General features: G+C 43.2%; 2 protein-coding genes across 2 annotated transcripts in view; one reads left to right on the forward strand and one right to left on the reverse strand.

Moving 5' to 3' along the window:
* Positions 1-8,060, reverse strand: part of POP1 (POP1 homolog, ribonuclease P/MRP subunit) — a 40,270-nt gene extending 32,210 nt beyond the window's left edge. The window contains exons 1-3 of the mRNA XM_065398292.1: positions 7,991-8,060; positions 5,088-5,234; positions 3,214-3,384 (exon numbers count right to left, since the gene is read on the reverse strand). Coding sequence (XP_065254364.1) covers positions 3,214-3,384; positions 5,088-5,232 — 316 coding nt within the window. The 5' untranslated portion in view covers positions 5,233-5,234; positions 7,991-8,060. The remainder of the gene's footprint in view (positions 1-3,213; positions 3,385-5,087; positions 5,235-7,990) is intronic.
* Positions 8,061-8,293: 233 nt separating this feature from the next.
* On the forward strand, positions 8,294-18,132 carry RIDA (reactive intermediate imine deaminase A homolog). Its single transcript, XM_065399485.1, has 6 exons — positions 8,294-8,413; positions 12,003-12,108; positions 12,893-12,947; positions 13,983-14,051; positions 16,645-16,700; positions 17,163-18,132. Exons 1-6 carry the CDS (start codon positions 8,349-8,351, stop codon positions 17,223-17,225), a joined length of 414 nt encoding a protein of 137 aa, XP_065255557.1. The 5' UTR covers positions 8,294-8,348; the 3' UTR covers positions 17,226-18,132.
* The last annotated feature ends 482 nt before the right edge of the window (positions 18,133-18,614 follow it).

Below are 18,614 nucleotides of genomic sequence, written 5' to 3' on the forward strand. Positions count from 1 at the left end.
CAGCACTACACATAAGTCTATCTAGATGTCTCGAGAGACCTGCAACCTTCGCACCAGGCAGGCAAGCCACTGGACATCGCAAACCCAGCTAACTATTACCGGTCTCTTCCTAATAACTGGAGTTCCCTTCCCCAGAGAGGTATCCTCAGTGCGAGAGGATACCACATCATCATCTGGAAGGAGGGTCCCAACTTTGGGATTGTTTCCCTCAGCTCCAGTTGGATGTTCTCCCTCAGACTTTCATCCTCCTCAACAGCAGAGACTGTCAGACTCAGGGTGGGATCATTCTACTGTGTCCTGGAAAGTCTCATCTATGTACTTCTCTGTCTCCCTTAGCTCCTCCAGTTCAGCCAATCTGGCCACCAAAGCCCATACACAGTCTCTGAGGGCCAGGAGCTCCTTGTACCGAATGCACACATACGCCACCTGCCCACGTGATAAGCATAATAAACAGACTCGCTGATTACATTAAGGCAACGTTTACACTGTACACCACTGGCAGAACCTCACAGGGTATGTGTAGCTATCTTCTTCAGCTATCCCCCGATGCAAGGATGATGTCTGCCAAGGGGGTTCATTGGGGTGGGTTTTTAAGTGGCTGAGGAGCCCAATTCATGCCCTGCAGATTTCCCCCCAGAAGTGACAGGTGTAATCTTGGAGGAGACAGTTGTTGGCTGGACTGTTGTGCCCTTTCTTTCCTCCTTTGCTTCTCTGTCTCACAAGCACGTCTGTTCTCAAAGTGAGCTGTGGCTTGGTGTATGGCATGGCGCCACGGTGTTCTGTTCTGCACCAAATCCTCCCAGTTTGTTGGGTTGATGCCTCCCTTTTTAAGGAGTACTTTCAGTATGTCTTTGAAGTGCTTCCGCTGGAGCCCTTCTTCCCTGATTTAACTGAGAGAAGAGTACTTGCTTTGGGAGGCGAGCGTCAGGCATACACACACAGTGGAGTTGGTGTTTCATGACCTGCGCTTCTATACTGCTGATGTTGGCTGCAGAGAGAACACATTAGTGTGTCGGTCTTCCCAGCTAATCCTCCTGAGGTAGTGCTTTTGGAACCACTCAAGCCATTTAAGATGTTGTCTGTAAGTTACCCAGGTCCATCCCTCTCTGATGGGCTGCAACCTTGTTATGGTGGAGAGGTTTGTGTGTGCTAGAGACCCTCAGAGCTACATTGTCCGGAGCTTTCATATTCCTGGTAGGGTCCCTCTTGGCAAGCAGGTCTGAGGCGAGGCTCCTGACTAACCACAGTCCAAACTTCACAAGACCCTAATGGTGGATCAGGCGCATATAGAGGACCTTTTAGTACTCTGTGACTGTGAAGACGGATGAGAACTGCAGCAGAAGGGAGGCCCCCCTGGTTGTCTTGGATCTCCTTGCCACTGGGTCAGGGTTTTCCTCCTGTCAAGTTTCATGTGGTTACCGTCTGCACATGGGTTTCCCCATGTTAAAGATTTCATACGCAGGCCTCTGCCAAAGGACTCTCACCCGCACAAAGCCCTGAGGTGATGGACGAGTGATCTCTTGGAGTGTTTAGTCACAAATCTGCACGCAGGCGACAGCCATGTGACGGTCGTCTTGTGCTTGGATGAGACAGAAGTGCATTTTGGCAGCAGCGGCTGTGACTAAGCAGGCCTTTTTAGGATCCCCTCTGCTCACCCCAAATGGGGAGGGAGCTAGAAAAGGTGTCCCAAACATAGGCGGTCTCACACTCCTCTGACTGGATGGCCGCATACAGTGGGATCACTCAACTCTGCGGCCGAAACAGGAGATATAAGACAATGAATTTCGCCACCTGGAAAGTCAGTATCCTTACGGACTCTCAGCACAGTGAATGTTCAGAAAGAACTGCCATAATTGCCAGAGAACTGGCAAGACTCAACATTGACATTGCTGCTCTTAGTGAGACCCGCCAGGCCGCTGAGGGCCAATTAAAAGAGGATGGAGGTGGCTGCACCTTCTTTTGGAAAGAAAAGCCACCCTAAGAGACGCATTCATGGGATTGGCTTTGCCATCAAAAATAAGATCACCAGTCAGCTTTTGGAGTCTCCCATGGGGATCAACAAGTGCCTCATGACTCTTCAGCTTAAGCTCTGCAACAATCAATCCACCATGGTCATCGGTATATACACCCCCAAGAGCAGTTTTATACATCGGTATATACACTAAGAGCAGTTTTATAGCACTCTTGATGCAGTCCTCACAGCCACACCTAAGGCAGACAAACATCCTCCTGGGAGATTTCAATGCCAGATCGAACGGGACTCCCAATTCTGGAGTGGCACAATAGGCAAAGAAGGGGTGGGAAATGTAAACCCCAATGGTATTCTCCTCCTCAACAAACAAGTGGAGCATGACCTGCTCTTCACAAATACCACCTTCAGGCAGAGTAACAAATTTAAGACCACCTGGAAACATCCTCGGTCCAAACACTGGCACCTACTTTGTTATAATCAGAGCCCAAGATTATGCCGACATCTGTATAGCATGAACCATGAGAGATACAGCTCACTGTTGGACAGACCATTGATTAGCAAGATCAATCATGTACCTTAGGTGTAGCTATACGTCACAGTGAAAAAACAGGCTGTATGTGTAGCTACACATGTCAGTGAAAGGTACCCGCTGCTGGGGCCTTTCCCTGCTGCTGCAGGGAAAGATTACAGCAGCAGGGAAGAAGCAGGACACTACACTGCTAAAAAGAGCAGCATAGACGGGGAAGGTACTGCTTGGATAAGTAGGGTATGCACCTACAGGGTTCAGGCATGTTCTTACTCTACGTGCCTAAGCAGTGCCTCCCTATCTACACTGCTGTTTATATCAGCGCTAGAGGATGTGTAGTGTATGTCTTCTACATACTGCCGAAAGTGTGCAGTGCAGACATCTTAAAAATGTAGGTCCATTGACAGCATTCATTTTTCTAACCTACAAAAATCCAGAATATGTACATCTTTGTGACTAAGTATGTTTAAATCCACAATACTGAAAAAAGTGGCTTAAAGATTTAATGTTAGTTTCAATCCAGAAGAGTACTTCTACTGAGGGGGGGCGGGGGGGGGAACCTGATAAAACGGAAGTCCATAAGTGTATATCAAATAAGGTCTCAGTTCTTCCAGATTTTACTATCATTTAAAAACAAAAAGCCATGGACCTGAACTATCAGTCCATGGTAACTTCTAGCAAAAATTTCTCTGGACACTTCTCTATGGACACTTACCTGTTACGTATTTAGGCATTTCTTGAGAAATATTTTGGCGTCCTCCTCTCCAGCCTCCTCTTCCTCTACCTTGCCCCTTAGAAAAATATTGTTCTTTCCTGTACGAAGGTCCAGGAGACTGATGTTGATGTCTCTGCTGCTGAAACTCCTGTGAACTATCAGGATGGAGATCTGCTAGCATGTTGAAAAAAGAAACAGAGGAAGTGAAAATGCTATTAGACCAGCCTGAATAAATGAGCAAATAACGTTTTTCTAGCATTTGACTAGATTTTGTATTGTTTTAAATATTAAGTTATCTACCCTATCAGTTTCTATTTTAAAGAAGTCAACAATGGCATAAAAGTGTTCAAATATATATATATATATATATATATATATATATATATATATATATATATATATATATATATATATATATATATATATATAAAAAAAATACTGAAGAACCTTATGAAAACAATGCACTATATGTACGAAGGTAAAGGGCTGCAAAAAAACCTTGCTCTGTTCAACAGCAAGCCTCCAGCAGATTAAGAAGCTGTTTTTACAGGATAAAAGTGGAGTCCAGCCCATTCTTTGGCCTCAATACCACATTAAATATGCCAGCATGGAACCTTCTGCCCAGTCCCATTGACTAGAATAAGATTGTGCAGGGGGTCTGCGGTGATGGCTCCCAATGCAAGATCCAGGCATCTGACTGGATGAACTGGTGTTTTTCATACATGGGGTTCTAGAAAGACAAACAAATAGTATTTTCCCCTTAAACCCATGATTGTGTGCTATGTAAATTAACTGGGTTTCCTCACATAAGCTATGGAGATACATAAAGGTACTTTTCTAGGTTCTTTTGTCTACCTTAAATATATTGTTACACCTGTGTTTCTGTTAAAAGTACTTGTGTTTCACATATACAGTCTTATTATTTTTAAGAAAGGTATTAATTTCGTGCAACAAGTTAAAGCATGTTTTCGACGCTGGAGATCCGAGCCAAGATTTTTCAGTAATGGGTGTCTGAAATTAGGATCCTAAGACACAGGTGCACAAATAAGTGGCCTGAGTTTTCAAGTGAGCTGATCACACAATAGTATCCACTGAATGTTTCAATATGCCTTCAACTCAGGAGACTAATTTAAAAAAAAAAAAAAAATCTTGGCTATGGTTATAAGCACATCTTAGGTCTCAACTGGCTAAGAGTTGAGCGCTTTCAGCATAACCCTCCGTGATCATTTACTTACATCAAACATTCCTCTTACAATTAGCTGCCTCCAAAGAGACCTAGCAATGAAGCAGCAAGAAATCAAGAATGAGGAACATTAAGATGACACCAACAACTTGAAACCTAGTCAGTTTCTAAAGAAAATTAGAAGTTGCTTCAGGTACTACTTCGGACCATAAGGCCCTCTATTAAGGTTTGTGGTTTTACAATCACAGCTTTCTTTTTTTTGAAGAAGTGTTTCTCTCTTCTCTGTGAAAGGCCTATTCAAACAGGAACATCTGAAAGCAACAAAGCCAACTACACAAAACAAAATGAAAAAGAGAAAAGTCATTTTTCTATTCAGATCCAGTTTCCGTAAGCTTATGTGATCTCTTTAAGAAGCAGTGTGTTAAAAAAAGAAATCAGAACTCTCACTTCTTAAGTTGATGGTATCCCTTTAAAGAAGTGCACGAAACCTTGCACAAAGCTGGCCCTAAAAACCATAATGCGATCAGTTCATCTGTTTAAAAACATTTAAATTTACCTAATTAGGTGAAGAGAGGAAGTAGTACCATTGGTTCCAAAGCACTAAACACTGATCCACATACAAAAAGATGACAGTCGGGAAAAAGTTTATTTGTATTCAATAAATGTTGAACGAAATTCACACATTTCACACCTTGTTTTGGAGTTTGAAAAGATCTACTTCCCCCATTATGGTGCTGTATTCCACTAGGACATGGTCCACAATCAGAAGATAAGGTGACACTGGCAGGCTGATTTCTCATTTTCTTGGCACGTTTCTTCTCTCTTGCATTAGACATTTCTGACAAAAACGAAACAAAAAAAATTCAAAAAGGAGATCAGCACATGTACTCTTCCACTTGGCATCACAAAGCAATACCCAAGACCTTGTCTATGCACACAAATTGTACCACTTCACCTATACACCAGTACAGTTAAGTGGTACAACTTCCCCACATGTTGCTGCAGTTCTGTTGTTATAAAAGTGCTTTACACTGGAATAGCTAATCCTGTAAGTCAGGAGAAAAGCAACAGGCTACAGTGGTATAAATAGGCTGAGCAGAATTCAATTTTTTAAAGTATTTCAATAGATAACATCCATGTTAATTTTTAAGCATTTTTAAATTTTATCAATAAGTTTTCAGTTAAACGAAATTATGGAGGGGGGGGGGTAAGAGACAATAATGTAATAAAAGTTAAAGCTTTATAGCCGTTAAAACACAAAATAATCGCCACCACCAACACCACACGTCAAAATAAATATTCTTAAATCAAAATAATAAGTTCTCAATCATCATTTTTCTAGCTTTTGCTATCTATAAATTTCAGTTATCAATGGAAATATTTTTTCTCCATTTGTGTGTGTATGGTAAAATCAACACTTACTGACATTTACAGATATATCTAAGCTTGGAAGGATTAGTTTTCTAACGCACCTTTACACAGAGAAATGCATCCACACCAGAAGTTAGACCAATTTAATTATCAAACCCTAGCAGAATAGTTTCACTAGCACAAAACCAGTGCACACCCAAGGCATTAAGGAAATAAATAAATTAAATGGAAAACTGCAAGTAGATTCCTTAAAACAATCCAGGGTAGTGCTCAATGGCTCCATGTCTAGTTGGCAGCCGGTTTCAAGCGGAGTGCCCCAAGGGTCGGTCCTGGGGCCGGTTTTGTTTAATATGTTTATTAATGATCTGGAGGATGGTGTGGACTGCACTCTCAGCAAGTTTGCAGATGACACTAAACTGGGAGGCGTGGTAGATACCCTGGAGGGTAGGGATCGGATACAGAGGGACCTAGACAAACTAGAGGATTAGGCCAAAAAAAACCTGATGAGGTTCAACAAGGACAAGTGCAGAGTCCTGCACTTAGGACGGAAGAATCCTATGCACTGCTACAGACTAGGGACCGAATGGCTAGGTAGCAGTTCTGCAGAAAAGGACCTAGGGGTCACAGTGGACGAGAAGCTGGATATGAGTCAACAGTGTGCTCTTGTTGCCAAGAAGGCTAATGGCATTTTGGGCTGTATAAGTAGGGACATTGCCAGCAGATCGAGGAACGTGATCATTCCCCTTTATTCGACATTGGTGAGGCCTCATCTGGAGTACTGTGTCCAGTTTTGGGCCCCACACTACAAGAAGGATGTGGGAAAATTGGAAAAAGTCCAGCGGAGGGCAACAAAAATGATTAGGGATCTGGAGCACATGACTTATGAGGAGAGGCTGAGGGAACTGGGATTGTTTAGTCTCCAGAAGAGAAGAATGAGGGGGGATTTGATAGCTGCTTTCAACTACCTGAATGGGGGGTTCCAAAGAGGATGGAGCTCAGCTGTTCTCAATGGTGGCAGATGACAGAACAAGGAGCAATGGTCTCAAGTTGCAGTGGGGGAGGTCTAGGTTGGATATTAGGAAACACTATTTCACTAGGAGGGTGGTGAAGCACTGGAATGCGTTACCTAGGGAGGTGGTGGAATCTCCTTCCTTGGAGGTTTTTAAGGCCCAGCTATACAAAGCCCTGGCTGGGATGATTTAGTTGGAAATTGGTCCTGCTTTGAGCAGGGGGTTGGACTAGATGACCTCCTGAGGTCCCTTCCAACCCTGATATTCTATGATTCTATGAATCCAGCCATTGCACAAAATATTTATTGACAGGTTTGACTGCATGCTATATAGAAACTGATTTACAATCTATGCCAATCCAATCCAGATCCCAAACTGAACTTCATCTGCTGCTGAAATGGCTGAAGCAAGGCACAAGGCGTTTAACAGATGTGTTTCCCATGGAGTGAACTTACTGAAAGGGGTAAGGGGAGGGGGGCACAAAATGCAGGTGTCTGACCTTCGCTTCCTGACTCAGCATGTCGGATGGTACAGCGCACAGCCCGCGGGCGGGATGACTGCTAGGGAGCCGGCTACTGCCACATCCCTTCAGGGGCTAGCGCTGCAATGCAGGGACAGGATGCCCAGGGAGGGTCCACAGTACCAGCATACAGCCAGGGTTGGGGTGATCGGCACAGGGCCAGGGCAGCCAGGCACCCCCCAGGGAGAGCCGGGCCGGGCACCAGCACGCGGAGGGATGGGAGGGCCAGGCACCCCCCTAGGGAGAGCCGGGCAGGGCACCAGCACGCAGGGGGGGGGGGGATGGCCAGGCACCCCCCCCAGGGAGAGCCGGGCAGGGCACCAGCACGCAGGGGGGGGGGATGGCCAGGCACCCCCCCAGGGAGAGCCGGGCAGGGCACCAGCACGCAGGGGGGGGGATGGCCAGGCACCCCCCCAGGGAGAGCCGGGCAGGGCACCAGCACGCGGGGGAGGGGGATGGCCAGGCACCCCCCCAGGGAGAGCCGGGCAGGGCACCAGCACGCGGGGGAGGGGGATGGCCAGGCACCCCCCCAGGGAGAGCCGGGCAGGGCACCAGCACGCGGGGGAGGGGGATGGCCAGGCACCCCCCCAGGGACAGCCGGGCAGGGCACCAGCACGCGGGGGGAGGGGCGGCCAGGCACCCCCCAGGGAGAGTGGGGCACAGCGCTGAGGCCCCCATGCCCCCTGGCATTACCTGAAAACGGATTGGTGCGGATACCCCGCGTGAGAACAGGCTTCTTCGGCCTCTGTCCTACCAGGCTCTGCCCCTCTCCCCGAGAGCGGAGCTGCGTCCCGGCCTCTCAACTCACCGAAACCATGCCGGACACGCTGCCACTGTAAGAACCGCGCACGCGCATAAGACCCTTTCAGGAAAGACTACATCCCCCAGCATCCTCCTTGGCAGGCGGGCCTGTCCCCTCCGGAGACGCATGCGCAGTTCGGTGCCGTGCCCACACGTGGGATTGGGGGGTGGAGCCCTTATCCTTGGGTAAAAGAGCGAGACTGGGCGCAGGGAGCAAAGTGCAGAACCTCGCGAGCGACAAAGGACAGCTATGGCCACCCTGATAAAGAGAATAATCAGCACCCCGATGGCACCGGCTGCAATGGGCCCCTACAGGTAACGTGCCAGCCTCATTCGCTCATCTAGCGGGGGCTCTCTCTGCCTTGTAGAGCGATGGCCTCGATGCTGCAAAGAGAACCACACGGATACCTCCGTGACTGCGGTGGGCTTCCAAGTCCGTGATCCGTATGGAGCTCGTTTTATGAGTGGGGCCTGTAGACTAGTCAAGGCAGAACATACTTGGGAGGCTAAAAGGCGAACAACGTGGAGGAACTTTACATTGAAATTGGCAGCTCGTGTGGTCCTTGCAGAACAAGTGAGACTAGGATGGACTTGAAGGAAAAGATGGTTGAGGCTTAGTGAAGTGGGATAAGGTGAGATTCCACACGTTGGGAGTTGTGGGGGACAGACACGGAGATGGGAAAATTGCAGTGCCTGTGTACTGTAGACATCTTGCAATGAGGAAGTGTCCATAATATTCTTTGAATTTAAAAAAAAGTAGAATTATCACTGAAGAGATGTTAATCGTGGCTGTGTAATGATAGGTTTGTCAACCTGCATTATGAAATTCTGTTTAAATTTTCAATCTCTTTATTGCAGTGAATAGAAGCATTATTACTGGGCAACTCTATTCCAGTAAATTTTCTTTTGGTATTTACATAATGTTTTGCAATTGGCTTTGAAGTCTTTAATTGTATGCTGTCCAAAATGACTGGGTGTTGTGCCAGCAGCCGTACTGTCAGTCAATGGCAATCAAAATATACTGAGAATGGAGCATAAAGGTCTAAAGTTAGCCCATCAGCACATTTCAGCAATACAGCCAGAGAGCAGGTGTGCAGATTTTTAACCTCGCAACTGTAACCAACTTGTAGCTGATTTGTCAAGCAATGGCCAACTGGTGACTAAAAATGTGGATTTAATTGACTGTTTTAGATTTTTTCCATTACTTATATTACTGTTGAATGTTAAAGGCACTTCTTTTTAAAGCTCCTAGGTCACCAACATTAACAAACCCACGCACTCTTATAATAAAGAAAAATAATCCAGGAAGTTTCTAGAAGTCTTCCATGATCTATGTATTTTTGGAATGACATATTCTTAACAATTCCATGTTGAAGTCATGTGGCTTTAAGTAATCTAAACCCTTGGTGTGTCCAGTAAAAATTAAAAAGATATCAGCTGTCTTAGTCTACTTTTTGTAAATCTTTGGCTTGGCATTTTATTTGTATCACTAATATCTATGAGATTTTTAATAAGAATAGTTATATTTTAGTAACTGCATATTTTATTATAGCTTTTTATTTCTTACCTCATTTTGAATAGGAGGGAGGGAAACAAATTCCAGTTCAGGCAATTACAATCCTCCAGTCTTAATTCATCTTGATCGATCAGTCCTTCAGCCCTCATATAGATTATGCTGATCACAACACGTCTTCCATTCTTCTCTTATTCTGGCCTTCCTTCTCCATGTGCGGCCATATCTTTTCACAATGAAATCTCCCCATCTCTTTGGAGGTCGGCCATGGTGCTAGTACCAGTTGGCAACAGCTGCAGTCCATTCTCAGTGAGCCTCGCTATATGCCCGACCCATCACTTTTTACTGTACCTGCTTTCAACAACAACGGCCTGCACTCCACTCTGCTGGTTGATCACTTCATTGGGGACTCAGTTGTGGATTGAAATCCCCAGAATTCTTCTTTCCATCGCCCTCTCCATGACAGACAGTTGCTGCTCCTCTGTCTTCATTAGCATCCATGTTTCACTGCTGTATAACATTGCTGGCAGTATTGAGTTGAAGAGGTTGGTGCATGTTGCCTTGTTGACTTTTTTTTTTTCCCCCTTGGCAGACATCCTTGATAGAATTGATGTGCGCCAACCAGCTTTCTTTCTTTGTGAGAATTCACCTTCCTGATCGTGGCACATGTTAATTTCTTGGCCCAAATAGACGTATTGCTCAACTTCTTTTTTTCTTCTCCCTTGTCTGTTATTTGGGCCTTTTGGCAAGGCATCAGACCGCATACATTTTGTTTTGGAGCGGTTCATTTTCAGTCTGACTTGGCTGCTTTTTGTGTTGAATTCTCGCAGTATTTTCTGTAGTTTGATAGTATTTTCGGCAATCAACATGATATCATCCACGAATCTCAGAGGTTTAACTGGTCATCTGCCTCATTACCATTTCGAGGCAGGCTGTGAAGAGTTTCAGTGAAACAGGGTCTCCTTGTTTCTCACTTTTTTTTTTTTTTTTTTAACTGGAATGCAAAGGGGATGTCAAACAGAGTTATATCTCTAGTGTAGTCAGAATTTGCTTCCTTTAGTAGTTTGATGTAGTTTGTGTCAATGCCCTGCTCTGCAAGAGCTTTTAACACTGTTTTGATCTCTACGCTGTTGAACGCTTTTTCATAATTGACGAAGGCAATGCATAAAGGAAATTTTGTATTCCCTTAAGCATTCCCATAGCTGGTTTATAGTGAAAATATGGTCCATTCTGCTGAAATTCCTTTGAAAACTTACCTGCTCTCTCGGCTGCTGCTCGTCCAGACTCTGTGAGAGTCGGTTTGTTATTATTTTGGTGAACAACTTGTAGACATGTGAGAGCAGGTATATTGGACAATAGTTCTTCAGATCTTCACAATCCCCCTTCTTGTACAGCAAAATGGTGTTGGACTTCTTCCAGCTAGACGGTATCTTCTGCATTTCCAAGTAATGGCTAAACCTCTGAGCAAGGGTTTCCCAGAGGTCTTGGCCTCCAGCTCTTATCATTTCAGTTGTCAGTCTGTCTTTTCCTGGGGTTTTTCCTTCCTTCATTTGGTAAACTGCATGTCGAACTTCGCAGACAAGGACTGGGAGTCTAAATTACCCTTTTATTTTCAAAGGGATAAAGTAGTCTTCATTTCCTGCCCTAATCTTTTCTGTACTGTGTCTGTGCACTATTAAACAGCTCTTGTGTTTCGCTTCAGTGACTGGTGAAGTGAGCTTTATAATAACACTTGTAGATCTCAAAACTTCTTACAAAGGAAAGCATAATATCCATTTTAAAAATGTTAAAACTGAGCCACAGAGACATGGAGTAACTTGCCCAAGGTCACAGTGCTGATAGTGGCAGAGAAGAAAATAGAATCCAGGTCTCTTGAGTCATAATTTAACACTAGACCACTGGTCCAAGCTGCCAGTAATGTATCTCTTACCTGAATCTTGGTGGTGTTGAGACATAACAATGTTTGTAAAAGAACTTGGAGAGCTTGGGATGTAAAGCACCACTTTAATTATTATGGGCAAGACTTTCGAAAGTGAGTAGGGGGGTTGTTGACAGTAGAAATATATCTTTTTAGAAGCTTGAAAGTGACATTCTCTTTGTTACCAGGTTAACTTTTCTCTTTTCAGTAAACTCTGACTCTGCCTTTTCTACTACTAAAAATAACTGGCCCTATGATTCTTACACAGTACTTTACTTTCCAACGAGGTGGTATAGTCTGTTGCCACCTTCCCAGTCTGAGTTTTCTACCCCCATAAAATGTTATAAATTAATGGGGGGGGAGGGAGGTGAAATATTTCTTCAAGAGGTTTGCTCAAAATAGTTCTGAGTGGTTGGATGGAAACAAGATTTTTCTGGATGAACTGTAAATATATGTATGACTTACAATTGCAGTCAAGCAGTGCTGATAGACCGGACCATGTATATCGCAGGACAGCTAGGCATGGATCCTTCTAGTGGTCAGCTTGTGCCTGGAGGGGCAAAAGAAGAAGCTAAACAGGTAAGAAGTTATCCAAAGTCTCCTAGCAATAAACTTAATATTTGAGTGTCTTAATCTTTGGCTTGTTTAGGCCCTGGAGCTACTGTATTCACAGAGAACAGAGGCCCAAACATGGAGGCTGGAGTATTGGAGACCATCCCGCACAGCAATCCAGGGAGCTGGGGGAAGATTAAAGAAGAGTGCCTCCTCTCCATCCTTGCCTTCCCCCACCCAAATAATGGGAGGTTGGGTAGAAAAATAGTGAGAAATCCTTATTTCCAGCAGGGTGGGGGAAATGGTGCTTTAAATTTAATTGGACAATTGCTGACTGTTTGCAGTGTTGTCGCCTGAAGAAGAGCTCAAAAGCTTGTCCCTTCCACCAGCAAAAGTTGGTCCATTAAAAGATATTACCTCACCTACCTTGTTACTCATTCATTAGACACTTATAACAAAGACTGAGCCTCCAAGCAGACCCCAGGGAGGGGATCTAAGTAAGAATCCTAGGGCCAGCTGGCCTACTTGTCAGGGCATTGCCTCTGGACCTTGCTGTTGCGCAGTGGGGAATCCCTCATCTTACGTATGTGCCTTTTCCTGAGTTAAATCAGGAATAAAAATGGAAGCCCTGCTGGAAGTGCAGTCACTGTGGAAGATGATTCGTAACCTACCTTGTCTAATGAAAAGGTTGGCTACCATCTGAAGTTGTCTGGAGTAAACTTTGATAGCTACATCTTGTGGTGCTGGTATGTAGAGAAGCTATAACTTTAACAATGTCAGTACCTCAAGGCTCTGTTTTTCTTCTCGATAGGCACTAAAAAATATAGGGGAAATCCTGAAGGCTGCAGGCTGTGACTACTGCAATGGTGAGTGCCTACATAACAATAGTAGAGATGTCCAAGTACTTTATTTAGAGAAGAAAATAAAGTGACTTTTTTAAGAGAAACTTTTGTTGAATACACAATTGGTGCTTATAGCTGTGATACAAAAGAAAATATGATCCTAGACCCAAGGATTTTAAAATTGAAAAAGACAACCCAGTACACCTGGGAAACCCAGGGAAAGACTTTTATTTGAGGGATGTGTACACTAGGCTGTCCTTGCCCCAAATTTCTGAATAGTGATGCTACTGTTTTCAGCCCCATCTGTAGAGAGGGCTCCAAATGGTGGCTGTCACTTTAAGCATCCTGTCCTCTAACCCAACTCCGAGCAGGTCTACAGGAACTGGGGTGAGATTCAGAAAGGTATTTAGGTTCCTATTTCCCATTGGCTTCAAGCTGCCTAAATACCTTTGTGAATCCCACCCTTGGGGCTTATAATGCTGCCAGCACTAGTGCTATAACTGTGGAGCTGAGACAGCAGTAGCAATGGGAAAGGCGAGGGAGGGCTTAAAAGGGGGTTTAACAAAAAATCATAGTGTAGACAATGCCTTGGAAAGGCAGTGGCTTAGGGTACAGTAACACGTGCGCTTCATGGAAGAAATGAGCTTTGCAAAGGAATTTAAGGTTACGATTTTCAAAGCTGCTTTAGGGACACCCAGTTCCCATTAATTTCCCTTAGGTGGCATTGAAAGCATGAAGTGAGTCTATAGGTGTGTGCCCCTTTGAAAATTCCTGACACTGCACTTAATTAGGAAAAAAAATGTTGTGAAAGCAGTAGTGCATGCTGCGTTTCAGGGCACTTCACTGTTTCTAAAATGTCATGATCTAGTGTAATAAGTTGGTATGAGTGGATCTAACTTCATTTTTATTTTAATAATAGATGTCAGTGTTCAGAGTGGGTGAGGTTTATCACTTGAGGTAAAATGAAGTATATGAACTGAATATTAAAGAAATGCACTGGGATTTTCATGCTGCATACAACCCAGCGCTCCATAATATCTGTATTTGTGTAACTTCTAGTTGTAAAGACTACTGTGTTGATGGCTGACATGAAGGACTTCAGTGATATTAATGAAATCTACAAGCAGTGTAAGTGGATGTTTTGTTTCCATTTTAGCAGTATCTTGTACAGTTTTATTGCTCACTAAGAGCAAAACTTAATGACAATCTATTTTGACATTCTTTAAGGTATGGGTTGAAACTGGATAGTCAAAACAAAAAGGAAAGTGACTTAGAAATAAGCATAGTTCATATGTAACTTTAGTAGGAATATTAGTCCTTCAGAAAAAGATGTCTGTTTCCCAATGACTCAGGTGTTCAGATTATTCCTGCTAGCTAAATCTCTGCCTTTCTCAGTTTAATGTGCTCTTAATAGTCCATAAGTAAAAAGGACTATGAATAGGATTCAAATTCCATACCTACGTTACACAAATCATAGGGCCAGATGACAGTGTCAGTCATACTGTAGCTCCACAAAACTTGGTGTATGAGAAGGGCAGCTTCAGCGTTTAACTGACACTGCTATACTACTTCATCCTTCAGTGAGGCAGATCTCCCAATGTACATGTCTTCCATGCTTTGTAGAGCCCCCCCTCCCCCGAGGGGTATGGCTTTATCAAAAGTGGATGAAATTGGAACTGTATACTTACTTTCATATGACAGCCAAAACAGATGGATCAGAAGGGAAACTTGCACTCTGAACCTGCTCACATATGTAGTTGATAGGGTGTCTGGTCTTACAGTTCTCTCAGATAAACTGTATCAGAGGGGTAGCCGTGTTAGTCTGGATCCGTAAAAAGCGAGAGAGTCCTGTGGCACCTTATAGACTAACAGAAGTACTGGAGCATAAGCTTTCGTGGGTGAATACGAAAGCTTAATACTCACCCACGAAAGCTTATGCTCCAATACTTCTGTTAGTCTATAAGGTGCCACAGGACTCTTTCTGGATTACCAGTTTATCTGAAAAAAGCGAGAAACAAAATTTAGCACTCACTAACGTTGTGGGATTCTAACACTCTGTGCATAAATTGTTTTTTATAGACTCAACAAGATAAAAAAAAAAAAAATAGCCCTCACATAACACTTTAGACTTCAGCTAATTCTTCTTACAACACCACTCTGAGATGGGCAAATACAATATTGTCTGTGATATAAACTTGTAAAGAGGGGCTCTCTCAGAACAGAGAGCTCAGTTCAATGTGGCTGAATAATAAATATGAAAATTAATTTGGTATGTTCTTGGCTTTCTCTCTCTCAGCAATTTAGAATCCATATGAGAGGAGGAGATGGGGACTGTATATCTTGTACCAAATGAGAACTAGCAGTGTTTGAGCATAGCTTAATGGTTTACCAGAGCCCAAAATGGTATGCCTCTTAAACACTGCAAAGGCTAGTAAAAATCAGGTCCTTTGTATTGCTGGACTCATAGAGCCAAATATGTGCAGACTTTTTACAATTCTACATGCACACCATTGTATTTTCCCTAATGTTATGCTGCTGTAGGCAGCCTTCAAAAGATTAATTTGTCGGGTTATCTGGGGTTGTGCATGTTTATCTGTTGCTGTCTTGAAATAATCTGTTGAATTCTTCGGTGGGAGGCTGGTTGTTTAGTACAAGTATTACAGATGACACCATTCCTATTTGAGAACATAAAGGATAGTTGGTAAAATTTAGAGTACATTGAGGTAGGAGATTCTTAAGGGCCCAATTCTGCATTTTGAAACAGGAACGTGGGACCCTGAATACTTATCTATATAATCCAAATATGTGTTGACTCAATTTTTAAATCAATAGCAGCTTCTGGCCTCAAATAACTGTTTTTCTTTTATGGTAGATGTGGTTTCTGAATCTGAAGTAGTCTCTCTTTTGTATGTCAGAATGCAATTCCATGGGCATATGTACAGTATGCAGAACAGTTAAATACCTAGTTGCTCATTACCAGGCTCCCATGTAGCTGTAATTCATTAACACATTTGGTGTTTGCTCTTTCATTGTGACTTATTAACCTGATTCAGTAACAAGACCTTGTTATCAGGTGCTGATCATAGAATTAAAACTTACTAGTAAAAGCTGTCTACAACAGCTGAATTTGCACAGTATTATACCTTACTCAGATCTCTTACTCTGTTAGCTAGGTATCCTCAAAGTAGGAGCCTAATCATGGAGTTCAATTAAACTGCATGGAGTGCAAGTTAGAGCATACTGTATAAAGGTGGCTGAAAACTCCCCTTTGCTCTCCATTGATCCTGGTGCTGCTCTGTGCAGGGCTGGCTCCTATGCTGGGTGAGTTTGTGTGTGTAATGCAATGCCATGCCCATCCTTTGGCTGGGCCCCTTTTCCTTGCTCATCTGGATATAAGAGCCCCCACATCAACTATGTCTCTGGAAGATCACCCATATACTGTGGTGACCTTTCCTGGGGCAAGTAAGCTGGTGCTCAGGGCCATTCTGTGCCAGTGGTATAAACAGTGGCTGCATCATACAAGAGAAGCTGATCTATGTTTCTTCTTGATCATGAAAAAGTGAATTACTGAGATTGTATAACAGGCAAAAAAAAAACCCCAGCAATTTTTGTCTCCTAGCTATTAAACTGTAAATGTTCTAATGTGTATATGTATCTCTATAGATAATTCTGAACTGTGTATTGCAGGGCAAAGTTAAACTATTTATCTTTTAAACTGTAGTTTTCAGGAGTAACTTCCCAGCCAGAGCCGCCTACCAGGTTGTTGCTTTGCCAAAAGTGAGTGGCAATTGTTCTTCTATAAATATTCATTCTCTCTCTTTCAACTTCCTGCAGCTGGAGGATTTTCATTCATAGCTAACTCCTCTGAATAGTTTGTTTTTAGTGAAAGATTTTTTTCTTATGTAGTTAAAATATGTAATCTTTCTCTCACTCACACACACACACACACACACACACACACACACACTGTAACATTAAAGGGGAGGAAACGTCTCTTCAGGGATAAGGGATTATTCTGTGTGGAAGAATGATTAAAAGAGAGCTTTCAATTTTCATTAACATTGCTGAAGAAATTACTAATACAAAAAAATTAATCAAGATTTGTAGAATAAACCTCTTTGCAAAAGCAAAATCCATGGTTTTCCAAGGTGTTTTTTTCTAAAGGGCACTATGCTCAATAAAAATTTTTTAAAATGTAGGTCTCTAAATTCCTGTTCTGCTTCAATGTTTTCTCCACAGGATGCACGAGTTGAGATTGAAGCTGTAGCCATCCAGGGACCAATCCAAGAGGCATCCGCATGACTATAAATACAATACTCTAATACCCTACTAATTGTGTCTGAGGCTTAGGCCCTGTTCCTGCAACTGGCTGCCTGTGGGCTCACCCTCATGGAAGCTCCATGAAGATGCACCTTGCACAGTCAATTGCAGGATCTTATGTTCTCTAAAACGCCAATCATGTAATGAATTCTATGCAGGCAGATCCCTGTGCCCTTGTGTTGCTCCATTATCAATGGGGCTCTGCTGGTTTCAGGGTTTGTCTGTGCTCATTGCAGGACTGGGGCCTTAGTCTGTAGTGGTGGCTGGGTATTGTTAACTTCCTAAATGGTTGTTTCAGGTAAGGTTATCCAATAATGAACAAACTCTCAAAATATATGGAGGCAGGGAATTACATTGGTGGTAACTTGCAGAACTGACAGCATATGCTGTTACTTTTAGAAATCCTGCTAGCACTCTAGCTATAAATCATAGACCTGGGCTTTTAATACATCACTTAATATTTTTATAAATGAGGTGGAGTTCATGCATTTCTAACTATAAAACCTGATTTGCTGCAGCACAGAGGTGAAAATACATATTTGGGGATTCACTGTATGAACTTTGAACACCTGAAGTGTTGATTTAGATCCTGGACCTATATATCTAGATCTGATTTATCTTGGAAGTGACTCTTTAGAAAAAAACTAACACACACTATGTTGCAGAAGTATGAGTAACTCATGTAAATCAGTTGAAAATTAATTTGTTTGAACTTTAGCACAGCTTCAAGTATCTGAAAGCTTACAAGTATAATTTTGAATGACCTTGTTTTAATTAAAGATAATTAGTACATATTTCCCCCAAAGCTAGATTTTGTCTATCTAAGGGGAATAAACCATAATTTCATGTATTAAATATGGTGGTCTCTGATTTTTGGGAATAAATCTGTTTTTTTCATTTAAAAATAAATGCTTATCTTTCTTGGTATGACAACATGATGTCCGGGGAGGTGTGCTGCCTGCCTCCAAGATGTTATGGATAGGTTGCTGAAGCATATCTGTCCCGTTCACTACTAACCCATGCTGCTCATCCAGTTGGGCACTAGTGATATTGCCAGGTCTCACTCCGAGCAGATCAGCAGCGACTTCAGGGCTCTGAGAGCTAGGGTGAAGAAGTCAGGGGCACAGGTTCTGTTCTCCATCTCCAGACTGAAGTTAAGGGTGCAGGCAGGGACATGTGCATCCTGGAGATGAATGCATGACTGCACACCTGGTGTTGGTAGGAGGGCTTTTGCTTCATTGACCATGGAATGCTGTTGGAGAAGAAAGTCTGCTGGGAAGAGATGGGGTCCACCTGACCAGGCAGAGGAAGAACATCTTCATGTACCAACTTGCCAACCTAGTGAGCAGGTATTAAACGAGGTTGAAAGGG

Source organism: Emys orbicularis, chromosome 2 (genome assembly GCF_028017835.1).
Source record: "Emys orbicularis isolate rEmyOrb1 chromosome 2, rEmyOrb1.hap1, whole genome shotgun sequence".
In the NCBI taxonomy this organism is placed as follows: domain Eukaryota; kingdom Metazoa; phylum Chordata; order Testudines; family Emydidae; genus Emys; species Emys orbicularis.